The sequence below is a fragment of the Cavia porcellus genome, unplaced genomic scaffold (assembly GCF_034190915.1).
Source record: "Cavia porcellus strain 051 isolate PalLab524CR breed Dunkin Hartley unplaced genomic scaffold, mCavPor4.1 scaffold_25, whole genome shotgun sequence".
NCBI lineage: Eukaryota > Metazoa > Chordata > Mammalia > Rodentia > Caviidae > Cavia > Cavia porcellus.
Window position 1 is genome coordinate 32,875,665 of NW_026947508.1, and position 16,408 is coordinate 32,892,072.

General features: G+C 39.6%; 1 protein-coding gene across 1 annotated transcript in view; it reads left to right on the top strand.

Annotated features, from left to right (window-relative positions):
• Positions 1 to 16,408, top strand: part of LOC134472798 (liprin-alpha-1-like) — a 56,534-nt gene that overhangs the window by 2,065 nt on the left and 38,061 nt on the right. The window contains exons 3-6 of the mRNA XM_063235125.1: positions 11,417 to 11,518; positions 11,906 to 12,070; positions 12,476 to 12,550; positions 12,873 to 12,968. Of these exons, the coding sequence (XP_063091195.1) occupies positions 11,417 to 11,518; positions 11,906 to 12,070; positions 12,476 to 12,550; positions 12,873 to 12,968 (438 nt within the window). The remainder of the gene's footprint in view (positions 1 to 11,416; positions 11,519 to 11,905; positions 12,071 to 12,475; positions 12,551 to 12,872; positions 12,969 to 16,408) is intronic.

Sequence of the window (16,408 nt, forward strand, 5' to 3'; positions counted from 1 at the left end):
ACAGAATACCGGTGTTTGTAAATCACATTTGTAATATGGGATAGAAAACTGGAAATTTATTCTTTAGGAACTTTCTCCTTTTAGACTAGACTTCTAAGTTTAAAACAACTGGGCTGGGGATTTAGTTCAGCAGCATAAGCTTCTGCCTGGCAAGCATAAAGTCATGAGTTTGATCCCCAGTACCAAAAACAAATATATAAAAGTAAAAACCACCTCAAAGTTGGAAACAACTGTAGTTCTTTCTTTAATTATATTACATTCAGCCCAGTATCTCAAAACTGCCTCTTGTGGAATTAAATGGAGACTGAATGGCATGCGAAGGGAGAACATAGTAAAACTAGAAAAATGTAAGGTAAATGGTACACAGCATAGTGGGAGATAAGTAGCTTATTATTTAGGTGTTTATAAGCCATCGAGTACCATTTTACTTGTTCATAATAGTTGCCTTTCTGGTCCATTCAGGTAGACCTGAATAAGCATACATCTATGCTGTCATGATGAGCCTGCAGTGATAAATCGGCAAATGAACACTAGCCCTAATGTATTTGTTGGCTATAGTCAATTCTCCTGAAAGATTAATAAGCCAAGCATTTGAATTTCCTTTTTAGAAACAATAATTTGATGTTAGTGCTATATGTTTCTTTTGTTGGTTAGAAAATCAGTAAATTGTTTGCTTTTGTGGAGCATAGGGTTGAAGGAGGGCTTCATTTGTGTTTGCCTAAGTGCTCTGTCACTGAGCTCCATCCCTCCTAGTCACATTAAGATTTTTCTCATTGGAATCTTATAAATGTCAGAGTTTATTTAGGTCAGATTTTACTATAGAAGATTATAAGAACTGGCCAACTTGTATTTGTGTAGGGAGGTAATGGGGAGCAGTTTATGTGAAGGATTTTATAGTATATACAGGTATTTGTAAATTTGTGATGGTTTAGTTTTGTTTTTGTAATATATTGACTATAATTTGAGATATATCTACAGTTTATCTAATACATAGTTAATCTATTCAGTTTTTGGAAAAAACAGGCAGGCAGGACCTGAGAGGGAAGTGACAGGAGTTTTGTAGAGTTGGTTTCAGGCAGTGGGTGTTGTCACACCTGCTGATGAGGTGGTTGCCTGGTGATTTGTTTCTGGGGGGTTCTCAGTGTAGCAGCCTGGAAATGCTTAGTTTAGTGCATAATGTGATGATGCCACCAGGTCCCGTCACCATCTGAGCACCTGATGCAGCATTTCAGAAACACAGAAACCATGAAACAAACTTGTTTTGGTCCTTTTCCTTTCCTGGAATCAGGCTCATCTTTGGTAGTTGTTTGACTAGAGAGGCCTGTCAAGTAAGTGCCCGGTGTACTTTTGGCACATTAGGTAGGCAGGTCAGAATGTGCCCTACTTCTAAAAATTGAAGTAAAAGGCTGGGCATGGTAGTGCATTCCTGGAATCTTCAACCCTTAGGGAGGCCAAGGCAGGAGGATCAAAATTTTGAGCCCAGCCTGAGAAACTTAGCAGTTGTCTTAAATAAAAAATAAAAAGAGAGCAGAGAATGCTCCTCAGAATGAAGGCCCCCAACTATAGCAAATATCAGAAATCTTCTCAGCGAATTTTCCATAGAGCCAACACACTTGAGAAACAGTTCCTACATCAAAATGAAACACTGGAAGCCCCTGCCTAGTTTCCAGTACAGGTGTTTCTCATTTAATTACCTGCTTAACAACTGTTTGGACTTCCCTGCTGCTCAGACTTATGCCTCCTCTTTTTTTGTTTTTTGTAAAGTTCTGCACATCTGGTTCAGAGACTCTCAATGGTTTTTTTTTTTTTTTTTAGTTTGTAATGTTTATACAGTACTATACTTTTTCTGATGGTACTCTATGGTACTGTAGTTTCATGTTCTGTTGTACATTATATACTGCATAGAAGTTGTGCAAATAAAGGCAAAGTCATCAAGTTGGAGTTTCCTTTGACCATTTCTTTGTGCTGAGTGTTGTAATGTATGTACTATATACAGCTCCTCATTTAGCAACTAATTCTTTTAACGCTGTACTGACAGGAATAGGACTTGGTGGTTAAATGAGGAATCCTTGTACCTTTCCTCCAATTCTAACATTGGTCTTGATCTCTCACCATTGATTATTTTTGCTTCTTCTTGACTAAATGAAGTAAAATAGTACCTATATTGTGTTTCTTGGTTGTTTCATTGTTCATGAGATTTACCTGTGTCCTATATTTTTTGCCTATTCTCATCTGTTGTCTGGTAATCCAGCATACCAATATATCAAAATTTGTTCTTTTCTATTCATGAACATTCAGGTTGATTCCAGTTTTTATCAATTCTATCCTGAGTATTCTTGTGTATTATTTCTTTTGTGTATGAGAGTGAAGCTATGGCTGAGCATGGCGGCATATGCCTATAAACTCAGCAGGGCAGAATGTTGAGGCAAGAAGACTGCGAGTTTGCGCCCCTCTTGGGCTTTATACTGAGAACCTGTCTTTTTTGGGGGGCGAGGTAATGGGACTTGAACTCAGGACGTTGTGTTGCCAAACAGGAGTTGTGCCACTAAGCTATATCCCTGGCCCTCGGATCCTTTAAAAAAAAAAAAAAAAAGCAGAGAACTGTGGAGTGATAGATATCCCATGCATTTGTTCAGCCTTAAGAGATATTGCTAAAAGTGGCATTGTACTGACACCAACAGCATGTGAGAAGTCAGTGCGCATATCATCTTTACCCCTGACACTGTTCATTCTTTTTTTTTTTTTTTTAAACTGGTACCAGGGCTCGAACTCATGACCACCTGCTTCAAGGCAGGCACTTATGCTGCTGAGCTAAATCCCCAGCCCCCATTGTTTATTCTTTTATGTTAGCTTTTCTGGTGCCTATTTAATGGGAGAGGTGACTTAGTGAGAGAGGTACCAGAGATCGAACTCACGACTACCTGCTTGCAAGGCAGGTGCTTTTGCCACTGAGCTAAACGCCCAGCCCCTTATCGTGTATTTCATGTATTTCTTTAGCATTGCTACTTCTTCATCTGAGAAGGGTCTGTTCATTTTTGATGCCCATTTTTTGAATTTGGGGGTGGTTCTGTATTTTTGAGCTCCTTATATATTTTAGGCATTAATCCTTTGTCTGAGGAACAGCTGGCAAAAATGTTTTACCATCGCGTGGGTTGTCTCTTCACTCTCTTGGTAGTTTCTCTTGCTTTTCAAAAGATTTTGAATAAGATGCAGTCCAAGTTGTTGATTATTTCTGATAGAAGCTTTGCAATTGGGGTTTTTTTCCATGAGATCTTTGCCTATACCAAAGTCTTCAGTTCTACCTGTCTTCCAGCAGATTGGAGTTGTTTCTATTTTCATATTGAAGTCTTTGAGCTATTTGGATTTTAGCTTAATGCCTGGGAAGGGATATGGGTCTAGTTGTAATCTTTGGCATGTGGAAAGCCAGTTTTTTCCAGCACCATTTCTTAAAGAAGCTATCTTTCTTCCAGTGAGTATGTTTGGCTCCTTTGTCAAAGATAAGATGATTGAGTATGCTGGAGTTGTTTCTGCATCTTAAAATCTGTTCCATTGATCCTTGAGTCTGGTTGTTTTGTTTTGTTTTGTTTTGCCAGTTTTTATCACAATAACTTTGTAGTATAATTTGCAGTCAAGGATTGATTGGATTCCTTTCTGGTTTTGGTATCAGGATAATACATGCTTCCAGGAATGAATTTGGGAGTATGGCTTCTCTTTCAATTTCTTAAAAGAGACTGAAGTAGTAGTATTAGGTTTTCTCTAAATTTCTTGTGGTGTTCAGCAGTGAATCTGTCAGGGGCTAGGGTTTTCTTTATTGATGGGTTTTTAATTACATCTTCACTTTCACTGACAGATACTGATTTATTTAGAATTTTTATACCTTCTTGATTCAGCTGTGGTAATTCATATGTAACTAGGAATCTGTCTATTTCTTCTTTGTTTTCTATCTTACAATACACATTCTCAAAGTAGGTTTGGTTTTGAGGATCTTCTGAATATCTGTAGGGCTTCTTGTGATTTCCACCTTTTGATTCCCAATTGTATGTGTTTGGGTCTTTTTTGTTTTTAATAAGGTTGGCTGAGAGTTTGTCAAGTTCATTTAATGTAACACAGAACTCTTTGTTTCATTGATTCTTTGTATTATTTTGTTAGTCTCCATTGCTTTAACTTCTGCTCTGTTCTCTATAACATCCTCCTTTTTACAAGCTTTAGGCATGACCTGCCCTTGATCTAAAAGCTTGAGGTTCAACAGTAGGTTATTTGAGCTTGCTCTGTTTTTCAGCTATGGGTATTCAGTGCTGTAAATTTCCCTCCTAGGACTGCTTTCATTGTGTTCCTTATGTTCTGTTACAATGTATTGGCATTATCATTTAATTATAGATACTATTTAATTTCATCTATAACCCATTGGTTATCCAGGAAGGTATTATTGAATATCTATATGTTTATGAATCTTGTAGTTGGCCATTGATTTCCAGTTTCACTGCACTGTGGGCTGATAATATGTCTGGAATAATTTCAACTTCTTTCCATTTCTTTAAGCATGTTCTGTGAGCTACAATGTGTCCTATTGTGGAGAAGGTTGCATATGCAGCAAAAAGAATGTGTCCTCTGATGTTCTGGTGTGGAATACACTGTAGAAATCTGCTAAATCCGTTTGTTTAACAATTTGGTTCAGTTCTGACATTACATTGTTGATTTTCTTGTTTAGTTGATCCACCCATTTGTGACAGTGGGATAGTGAATTCCCTGTTATAAATGTATTAGCGCATATTTTGCTTATCATGTCTATTAATATTTGTTTGTATAGTTGGGTTTTCCATGGTTGGCATTTGGTGCATATATATTTATGACTGTTATCATTTCCTCTTGGATTGTTCCCTTTACAAGGATACAGTGACCTTTGTCTCTTAATCAGTCTTGGCTTGAAATCCCTTTGTCTGCAGATAGAATAACTACCCCTGCTTTTTTCCAGGTTCCTGTTACATGAGTATTGTTTTCCATCCTTTGACCTTTCAGTCTGTGAATTTCTTTTTGAATAAAATGTGTTTCTTGTATGCAGCATATTGTTCGATCCTGCTTTTTGATCCATTCTGCCAGTCTGTTTCTTTTGTTGGGGAACTGAGGCCATTAACATTGATTATAACTGATATGTATTGACTTATCTTTTCATGTTTATTCTCTTATCATTGGTTCTCTTTTTCCCTCCTCTGAATTGCTTGCCTTGCCTGGTTGATTGATTCTGTTGTTCTTCATGGAGTTGTAGTCCTTAATATCTCTTTCAGGAATGTCCATCAGAACATTTTGGTGTGCTGGTTTGGTGTTCGTGGGTTTCCTCAGGTGTTCTTTATCATGGAAAGTTTTATTCATTAATTTTGAAAGTTAGTTTTCCAGTGTAAATCAATCTAGTTTGGAGGTTGTTTTCTAGGGCTTGAAAGGCTTCACTCCAAGCTCTCCTTAACTTGAGCATTTATGTTGAGAAGTCTGCTGATTCTGATGGGCTTTTCTTTATAAGTGATTTGTTTCTTTTCTCTAACAACTTTTAATAATCTGTTCTTGTGGTGAATTTGTGGAATTTTGAGTATTATATGCCTTGGTATAGATTGTTTTTGTAGTGGTGAATTGGAGTTTTTATAATGGCTAATTTCTTCACTTATCTCTGTGTTGAATTTTTTACCCTGCTTGGGAATTTTTCTCCCATTACTTTTGTGAACAAGTTTAAGCAATTTGTGGTATCTCCTGCTTTTTCATTGACTCCAGTCAATCTTACATTATTCCTCTTTGCATCATTTAGTGGCCACTGGATTGACTTTTTTTTTTTTGGTCCTTTGCTTCTTTTAAGAAATCTTTCTTTCCATGATTGCTAACTGTAATTCATCTTCTATAATCTCCTGGATATCTGTTTGAATCTATTTCTTCTTGGTTGCTCTCCCCCCAAACCCATTTTATTTTGAGAAAAAAAAAAAACTAAAACAAAAATTTCAAAACAGCAATCAGGGCAACAATGGCACATACATTATTCATTATCATCCCCAAATCATTCACTCAGAGCACAATATTTCTTTCCTGTGCTAGGCATTCATGGTCTCCATTATTTCCCTAAGCTCTTTATTTATCTTTTTATCCATATAGTTCTAGAGTCACTCACCATCTCTGTAGTTATCTAAGAAATTATTTCTGTTTTTATTTTTATAGAGCTTTGTTCATCTGCTTATTACAGGATCTCGCCATGCAGTTCAGGCTGGCTTTGAACTCGTGTAGTACATGTTGGCAGTTCTCCAGGCTCAGATTCCCAAATGCTGGGATTACACTCTGCACCACCATGCTTGGCTGTTCAGTTTTATAATAGATATTGCTGTAACATCCTTGTCATCATGGGAATATTAGAGAGTAGGTGGTTATCAGGGCCCTTTGTTCTATAGTGTCATGCTTTAAATCACATGTGTTCAAACAGAATGTGCTCTTTGAGTAGTAATTTATAGTGTTTTCTAGTAAATCTTGGATAACTTAGATTTAAATTTGTGATAAAAGATTATTTGATTTCCAGTTATATTTCCTCTAAATCCTGTCTCCCTTATTTCTGTCTTGTCCTTTGTATTGTAATATATTTGCCTGAGTAGATCCTTGAATTTTTAGCTTTAAATCGTGTCATAAATCTGGTGTCTATTTCTATGCATGCGTCTTGTCAGCCTAGCAACTTAAGGAACTATCATAGAAAGGCAAATTTTCCAGTAACTGAGCATACCTTTGTATCTTCCTAATGCATGGAAGAGTATAGTATGTCACACATAAGTGTAATGTTGTCAATATATTGTAATGAATAACTGATGTTTCATTGGAAATGTTTAAACTGACCTGCCACATCACAAGTTACTGTTCTCTTGGCAATCAGCCATCCATGGAACATGGGGACAGATGTCAGTGCTTGCTATACTCAGAGCTTTTGCCTCTAACCATTGCATGCGTGTGTATAATAGATGGAAAATTTAGGATTTGAAAGGAGGGAATGATTGAAGCAGAGCCATAGGCTTTAGATTGAGGAAAAACAGTTTTCTCTGATATGGAAGGCTAGAACTTAGTAAGCACTGCTCTCTGCCGGGTGCCAAACTCAGTACTTGGCCATTTTTTTGCTATATTTAGTCCACAAGCACATCCCTGTGAGAAACCAGTTGCTGTGCTTGCCCCCAATTACAGATGTGGAAACTGAAATTTAGATCACATGATGTGCAGAGCAGGTATAAGTTAAGTCTGTTTTGATTCCAAAACCAGGACCATTTCTCCCTTGAGCCTAGATTTTTCAAGATGTTCTGATCTGCTGACAGTCTCCCTCTCAGAGGAAACCTTGGAAGTAAAAGCGGTGCCCTGGAAGCAGTGGGGATTGCGGAGTTTTCTTTCTGTCAGTCTAGAAGCTCCCCCCAATGCCTGCTGCCTCTGGCCCTGTGCCATGCCCACTTCATGCTTCCTGCCTTCCTGGTGGTACACTTGTGGGGCAGTGCTGCTGCAGGTGCCAAGTGGTGATTGTCCTCAGCAGCTGTGTGTGAGCTTCTCTATGTGGCTGAGCAGAAGTGTAATTTAGTAAGGACACAGGTACAGATCCTCACTCTGTTGCTGATTAGTTCCTGGCCTGGGAGCTGTTCCTTGGCCCAGTGGAACCATGGCTTGCTCTCTTGTAAGTGAGGTAGTGATCCACACAGTAGTGCTGTTTGGAATGGCCCTGATCTGTGCCCGCCCAAAGTGAGATGCCGCGCTTTCACCAGCAGCCGGCCTCAGAGCTTACCTCTGTTCAGTGGACTTCAGTGTGGTTTGGATATTTTGGTTTTGGCAGTAAGAATTTCTCAGCAAAGGAAGCAGTCTGTTGACTTAGACTCAGACACTGTGGCCTCCTCTTGTTCACTAGTCATCTCTCCTCAGCATGTAGCCTGGTGACTTAGAGGAGACTTGCTCTGGGCTGGCTATGAAAATTAGCCTAGCAATGAGTCTAAGGACAGCAAATATGGACCAGACAAAGACTGGTATGGGATGGTTACTTTTACACTTTAGTTTTACCTGGCAGAGCGAGGTGACTTCTTGGCACTTGTAGAAAGGTCTGAGACAAGGCAGTGGGTCCTAGCCTTGGGTTTCCTCTCACAAGAGAACAGAGGCAGAATGAAGGCCTGGTTCAATGAGCCTAGAACGCTCTGGGCAGAGCGGGGCCAATGTAGGGGAGTCTTGGTGCAAGAATCTCTTTTTGTGGGTGGAGCATAAGTATAGTGCCTTACCTCTTCTTTTTTCTTTTCTATTTTAACAAATGATTGTTTTAACCTGAAATTTTAAATGATGCCTGGTAAACAACATGGTCTTAAGTTTGATTTTTGGGTCCCTCCCAAAAATAGTTTTGAACTTTTATGATTCTTGTTAGTAATTTCAAGCATGATGGCCTTCTTTAGAGATGAGATTGCTGGACGTTAAACACGGGGCCTTGAACATACTAAGTAAGCATGCTCTGATTACCCCAGCCCACAGCAGTCTTGTTTTGTTACTACAATTAGAAATGAGAGTCAGACAAGGTGGTATATGCCTGTAATCCCAGCACTCAGGAGGCTGATACAGGAGGACTGCTGGAGTTTGAAGCCAGCCTGGACTACAGTGTGAGTTCATGGCCAGCCAGAACTGTATAATGAAACCTTATCTCAAAAAAGAGAGAGAAAGATACAGAATTTGTCTGTTTATCTGTTAAGATTATATCATATGTTATATATCCTAATTTAAGATTGTATCCTAAGTTAACATTGTATCCTATGTGATTTTAGACTTGCAGCCTCTAGAACTGTCAGAAATAATTATCTGTTGTTTATTAATACCCAGCCTATGACTATGGTAGTTTTTTTTTTTTTATAGTAGCTGGAAGTGACTGGGAGAGGGAGACTGCTAACAACATAAAGCCTCCTCATCTAGATGAGCATGAAACTAGATTCCACAGTGCTTAAAAATAGATAATACTAAGACACGCTTACAGAGATGACTACTCACAAACAGGTGCCTATTTCACTCGATCACAAATGGGTGGAGAATCTGCCAAAACTGCCAAAATAAGTGAGCATGATACTTAGAGACAGATTAACATCCATAGTAACAGGGACTGGCGGTAAAACGAAGCAGGTATGACAAAAAAACAACTTGGAATCTAGTAAATGAAACAGACCTTAGCTAGAATGATACAGTCTGTTGTGGACATGGTCAAAGACGGAGCATTGGCAGTAAGTCACCAAAGGTGAGCCAGATTGCAGCAAGAGAGACAAAATGAGAAAAATTCAAGGCCCTCAATTCAGGCAGGCCTAGAGCCAGGCCCACCTATTGATGTGATAGGTGTGTGAATAGAATTGATTTGATTTTTGACTTAGAGTAACTAGAGTCTACTTTTCTTCTACCTGCCCCAGAATCTTTCTGATAAAAGATTCCATTAGAGAGAGGGCACACTCTGTCAGGAATGGTACTTATTAGGTGACCTGACAGTGAGCTCTTGCTTATCACCATGGCCAATGCCAGTTAGTACCTCGATCAGGGCCGTGTTGGCATCTACAGGAGAAATCTGTACCACAGGGAAGAGCTCACACTTAGTAGAGAACATGACAGAAGTCTAGATGGCCGGCTGGCCAATACCCTTTCCCCTACTGCTTCGCATCCACAAGTCCCATTCCTGAAGGTTGGCTTTGGGCCTATGAAGATGTCTCAACACTGGCTGGAACTCTGTCAGGTTTTAAGACACATTTGGATGATTTTTACCTGGTTGGCAGGCAGGAGCAAGCAGACCCTATGTTAGTGGCCTTGGTGAGGGGGCATTTGAGTGTGAGGAGACAATCCTGCATGGCAGGTCCAGGGAGCAGAGCCTGTGTTGTTGGCCTGGGGAAAGGACCTTACCTTGCTGGCCTGGGGGAAGAAGGGGCCTTCAGTTGGTCTGGATATGAGAATCATGTGTTGCTAGCTGGGAAAGAGAAGGCTCTGCTGACCTGGGGAGAAGAATCTCTATGTTGTTATCTGGGGAGCCACCATGGTTTTGGCCTGGTGAAGGGCCCTGTGTTTTTGGCTGGAGGAGTCCGCTATGCTGAGCTGGGTGGGGGAGGCAAATAGAAGTCCTAATTCAAATACCATGGACTCCTGGCCTTATTCCTGATATTTCTTGAATAGATAATTTCCTCATTTACTGTTATCCTTTGAGCCATTTCCAGAAGCTTTGAAGAGTGGTTTTCATCATTTCAGGTCTCCCTGGGGAGCAGGCTGCAAAGTTCCTGCCAGGCTAAGTTCGGCTCACCCACAGTCATGAGTTTTTGGAGAAGAAAAGCTAGTTTAAAAGAAATTTTGCTCTTTTCCAGTGCTTTCTGTGGCAGTGTCATCTCTATTTCTCTCTCACTTTACTTGCCCAATCTCACTGTGGCTCACATAGGCACATGAGTCGTGGTCTGGTTAAAGCAGACTTCATGGGCCTGTGCTTTCTGTGATGAGATTGACTGTGAGCTGCAAACAATTGCTACCAGTGCCCTGTAAGAGCACCGCCTGTGTTAAACTAGCTTTCTAGAATTATCTAGCTCAAGCACATGTTCTTTTGAAGGACTGATTATTTATCCGGTAGATCTTTATTCTTGTCTTTTAAAGGAAAAGCACCTAAAGCCAGAAACACTGGCAGATGATTTTACTTATTTCAGAGTTGCTTTGCTCCAAATTCACATTGCTCAATTCAGTTCATTTGTGGTATCTGTGAACCGGTGTCATAACACAAGGTTTAGCACAGAACAGTGCTGCAGGACTCCTGCAGCTTCTCTCTGCCTTTTGCAAGATCTCCTACACTGCTGCATGCATAGTGTTTTGAGAATGCCTTTACAGAGAATACAAAAGGCTTCCTAGTCCTAGCAGTAAGCCCATTCTTCATAGTTGACTTTGCTCCAATGATTCAGGGAGACTATAGGGACTAAGGGAAAATCAGAATAGAGAGGGGACTAGAATTGGATAGTGACCTTCTAGGCCTTTTTTCCTTGATCTCTCTAAGGGCTCTAGGTCTCAGATCTGTGACTGACTTACAAATGTCTTCAGATGCTTCATTTTGGGATGCCAATTGAGGAAAATGCTTTTATTTCCTGAAGTCTAAAGAGGTGGACCTGGACACTCATTATCCCCTGCTGTGCTTTCAGCAGTGCCAGGGTGGAGGGAAGTCAGATGGCCTGGGTTAGACTCTCATTCCATTGGGAATACCTATGTCACCTTACGGCAAATGGTTGATCTCCATTTCTCTGGAGGAGAATGGGAATCCTTTGCCATGTATCTTGAGATTGGGTTGCCTGTGTGTGTGGACTATGAGGCCAATGGAAGTCTTGCCTAAGAGGTTTTTTTTTTTTTTAAATTTATTCATGTATGTGTTGATTTATTCCTTTACTTTGCTGCTTTGCAGGAGTTTTCAACGCTTGCAAAAGAGCTCAACATTTGCAGGGAACAGCTGCTTGAGAAGGAAAAAGAAATTGCTGAACTCAAAGCAGAAAGGAACAACATGAGGGTCAGTGGAGCTCTGGTTTAAGTGTTTTGTGCTTTTTCCTTCTGTAGAGTGTGTTCAGTATTAAATGTTGCTTAAAATTTGTGATAGAAGGCAAAGCATGGTGGCATATGCCTTCAATCCCAACGTTCTGAGCCAGGAATGTCTTGAGTTAGAGGTCAGCCTGGGCTAGCTAGTAAGTCCTCAAGCCAGCCTAGACTACAAAATGAGACCTTCTTGTTAATAAAAGAAATTAGTGATGGAAATTCATGACATTCGAATACAATTGAGGGAAATTTACCTAACTCTACTGAATTGTAGGAATTTGAACTTGTTTGACCATGAGATTATGAAGGATTTGAATGTGAAATTGAAGGTGCTCTTTACACGCCCCCTTTGGCCTGGTTTCAGCTGTTCCTGGAACATCTGGAGTTCCTTGTCTCCAGGCATGAACGCTCTCTCGAAACGACTGTGATGAAGCGGCAGGCGCGGTGTCCTGCAGATGTGTCCACAGAGATGGAAGTGCTAAAAGCACTGACATTCTTATTTGACCACCACAAGACCCTGGACAAAGAGGTACATGAGCTACACTAGTGGTTCTGGGTTCTTACACTTGCTGGGTTCATGGCAGACTTTGCATGTGTTTGTTTACCTTTAAGGTTTGCTAAGTTTTTGAGTTCTTGTAAACAGACTTTCTGTATTAAAAGGCAATGTTCTGCATAATCAACAAACACTAACTGGAATGTGAGTCTTCAATTGATTATTTCTGAATATTGACTGCCCATTAAGAACTGGATAGTGTTCATTTATTTAGGAACAAGAGTTTCCCGGCCTTAATATTTAAAGCCATTAACAAGGACATTTTCTTGACAGTACTAGCAATGAAAGACATTGAAAGTACTTTATTATATGCCTTTCATCAATATCAGGATAACTATATGGAAAGTGTGCGTATGCATATAAAAACTCAACTCTTTTCAGGTGCGAGAGCAATTACGTGTAGCACTGCAAAGGTGCAGCTTGCTGGAAGAGGAACTGGGCGCCACGCACAAGGAGGTAATTGTGGGACATCATCCTAGCCCTGAAAAGGGAAAATTATTTTATTTTAATCTCTTAAAAAACAGTGTGAAGCCTGTAATACTATTGGATTAGATTTTTATTTCAGATTGCAAGAATCTCTAAATTTGTTGTCAAGCAGTCAGTACATTCTGTTTCTAGTAATCTGGTTCTGCTATGGATGGTCAGCTTTGGCATGTACTGTCTTTTTTATACTATGTTCAGCACTGTAGAATTATGTTTTTCCAAATGGAATTTTGCTGTCTTTACTCATTACTCTTCCATAAGTTATTGTAGTCTCATACTCAGTTTTCGATTGTAGCTAATGACTCTTAAAAAACAGAATAATGAGAAAAAATCACCAAGAGATGGAGTGCTTGACCATGAACAAGAAGAAACACCAAGCACTAATGGAAAGGTAAGTCCTTGAGATCTCTCTTTGTTCTGTTGCTGATTTCTTATATTTTGTGGTTCGTGTGTGATGCTGTTTGGATGCTGTTGCTGGAATGGCCTGCTTCCAGCTAAAGTGATTGTTGAGAGTCCTATCATCCAACAGATGGCATAAATCCATTTTGATAGTCCCTATGTTCAAAAGTATTTTATTTGGTAGTACACTAAGGTTATTTAAGAGTGTCCATTTTACCCATCAGAGATCTTCTGCTGGCTCCTTAAGCCATGAGGAAGACCTTGCCAAAATAATTGTGCTCCAAGAAGTCATACACAAACATTCAAAAGAGCAGAGTCAGATGAAGGAGCTCCTGGCTGCACTTTCCAGCCATGTGTCAGAGCTGCAAGAAAATCTTGACACAGCAAGAAAGGATCTCATCAAGTCTGAAGAGATGAACAAGAAATTGGAATGAGATGTTCATGAAATAAGTGATAAAAATTACAGGGTTGTCATAATGTTGAGTGCTTGGAGTGTTAAGGATAATGATTCCTTTTTTTTTTTTTGTCCTTTCCTTGGTCGGTTATTTTCAGCATTTGCACTGTTGAATGAGTATAAATATGAATAATACAACACAGTATTGCTGTCAGATCGTGACATACCGCCTCCCCCTGGTTGAGAAATTTCTCCTTTTCTGTGGTCTTTTAAAAAGGTAGAGGAGAACTTGCCCAGCTTTTCCCACTTAGTTTATGGGAGTTTGTCCTCCACCCTCATGTGGATTCTTCATCTTTGCAGCTTCTTGGCTGTCATCATGTGTTCTTCTTTATGTTCAGCTTCTCAAGTACATGCACTCCTTAAACAAGGATTTTCAGTACTAGTTGTGCTTTGAGTTCGCTAAAGAGATGTGAGTATTCTCTGGGACTGTGGCAAAGGGAGCATTATCAGGTGTCTTCTAATTTTTTCATATTTTTCCTCAGGCACAGAGGTATGGTATTGAATTTTGGATGTTACATCAGCTCTAATGTGTGAATAGTTTTTGGGTAGTTTAGGCTTTGTGCTTATCTTGCCTATGAGATCTCATTTCATGTGAAATTGTATTTACAACATTCTACTTTGCACCTGTACTTGTATCTTTGGTTTTATTTCTCTTGCTATACATTTTACTTTTTAGTGGCATTCTTAGCCAGAATATAATCAAATTAAGCAAGTCATTTTAGTGGAATGTTCAGTGTCAGCAGTCTGTTTTGTGACATTTGGATGTATTTATAATTTATACTGTTAACTAACTGAGCAATATTTTTCTTTTCTTTTCCTGTTTTTTTTTTTTTTTGGACATATTGGGTTTGAACCTAGGGTTTTTCACATACTAGGCAAGCACCAAACCACTCACCAAACCATTTTCTTTTCTTTTGGTACTATGAATTGAACTCATGATGTTCTGCTTGACAGGCAAGTGCTATGCCATGGAGCTATATCCCTGACCCTTTTTCTTCTTTTCAAACTTATTTTATTTATTAGTGTTTGGTTTTTTGAAAAAAGGATCTTGTGGTGTAATTCAAGCTGGCCTTGAACTCATGGCAGTTCTCCTGCCTCAGCCTCTCACATGCTGGGATTACAGACATGTGGCACCAAGCCTGGCATTGTATTTTCATCTTTTTGACAATCTCATTTATCAGTTGTGTCCTTCTTTCCAGTATTTGTAAAAGAAGTGCAGCAACACATCTGTAATCCCAGCTACTTGTGGACTGAAGTGGGAGGTTTGCCAGTTTAAGGTCAGCCTGGGCAATTTAGGAAGACACTGACTCAAAAAGAGCTGAGTATCCCAAGCATAGTGGGTGAACCCTATCTTTCTAGCTACCCAGGAGACTGAGGCAGACAATCATAAGTTCAAGGGTAGGCTGCCCAATTTAGCAAGACCTTGTTTTGAAATTAAAAGGAAAAAAATATGGGACCATAGCTCAGTGTTAGAGTACCCCTGCCTTCTATTCCCAGTACCACACACAACCACGGAGGAAAACTCTTTCTTCCTGGTTCTCTAATTCAGCATGCTGGCTGACGGTCTGTGTGCTTCCATTGTTGGTTTTGATTTCTTATGCCACCCTTGTGTTTGTTTTATTTTAACCATCTCCAGATTCAATTCTAATCCAGGCCTCAGGTCCCTATCAATTTGTAGTTTGTCCATGAAGCTCCCCTCTCAGCCCCTCCCCATTCTGTGATGGCTCTGCACAGCTAACCAGGCAAGCACGTGTGAGTCTGAGCTGGATTATGACTGATTAGTGGGGCTTGGGGTTTTTGTCATTAAAAATGTATTTTGCTCAGTAGTGATCAATTATATTTAATATATAATTTGTCAATGTGGTTACAAGCAAGATATAATTGGTTGAATGTTTTTCCTTAGATTGTACAGGATCTGCATGATTCATGAGTGAAGTATTTCCTAGGTTAAAAAATAATCTGGGCTCACTGCAGTGGCACATGCCTGTAATGCCAGCTACTGGGGAAGCTAAGAAGGAGGATTTTAAGTCTGAGGCCAGCATGAGAAGTTTAGCAATGTGCTATGTCAAAATAAAAATATAAACGTGGCTGGCAGTGTAGTTTGTTGAGTGGCCCAGCTGGATTCAACCCTGCATACTGCAGGAGCAAGGGGAGGGGCCACTGCTGAGTGTAAAATTTATGGGAACTTTATACAGACAATACGAATCAGATTTTATTGATTATAATCAGAATTCTAAATCTCATCAACTTATAGGGCATATGCTATAGTCTTTAATGGACTACTTTTTAATTAAAATGCCTCCTATCTAGTACTGTGCTAGCTTTTATTGTTACGTATTTTAGGATGCCTAGCTTTCTTTCTTTTTTTTTTTCCATTCCATTCCACTCCTTTGTATTCCACAGTATCTCGGATGGAATCTAGGCCTGTGCACTGAGATACACACATGACCCTTTTTTTTTTTCAGTATTATTTTTTATTGTGAGACAGGATCGTGCTAAATCACCAAGATGAGCTCAAACTTGGCAGCCTTCCTGCCTCAGCCTACCAGAGTGCTGTGATTTCATGTGTATGCCACTGCACGAGGGATAAATGATATATTTTAGGAAGTTGTAAATCATATTCTAGGTGAAGATTTTACTGCATTGCACAAAAAATGATTAACTAAAAATAAGTTTGTTCAGTTTTTTGTGTTTTTCTGAGACAGGATGACACCATGCAGTTCAGGCTGGCTTTGAACTCATGTAGTGCAGGTTGGCAGTTCTCCAGGCTTAGCTTCACAAATGCGGGGATTACAAGTCTGCACCACCATGCCTGGCTCTTCAGTTTTATAATAGATGTTGCTGTAACATCCTTGTCATCATGGGAATATTAGAGAGTAGGTGGTTATCAGGGCCCTTTGTTCTATACAGTGTCTTGCTTTAAATCGCATGTGTTCAAATAGAATGTGCTCTTTGAGTAGTAATTTATAGTGTTTTCT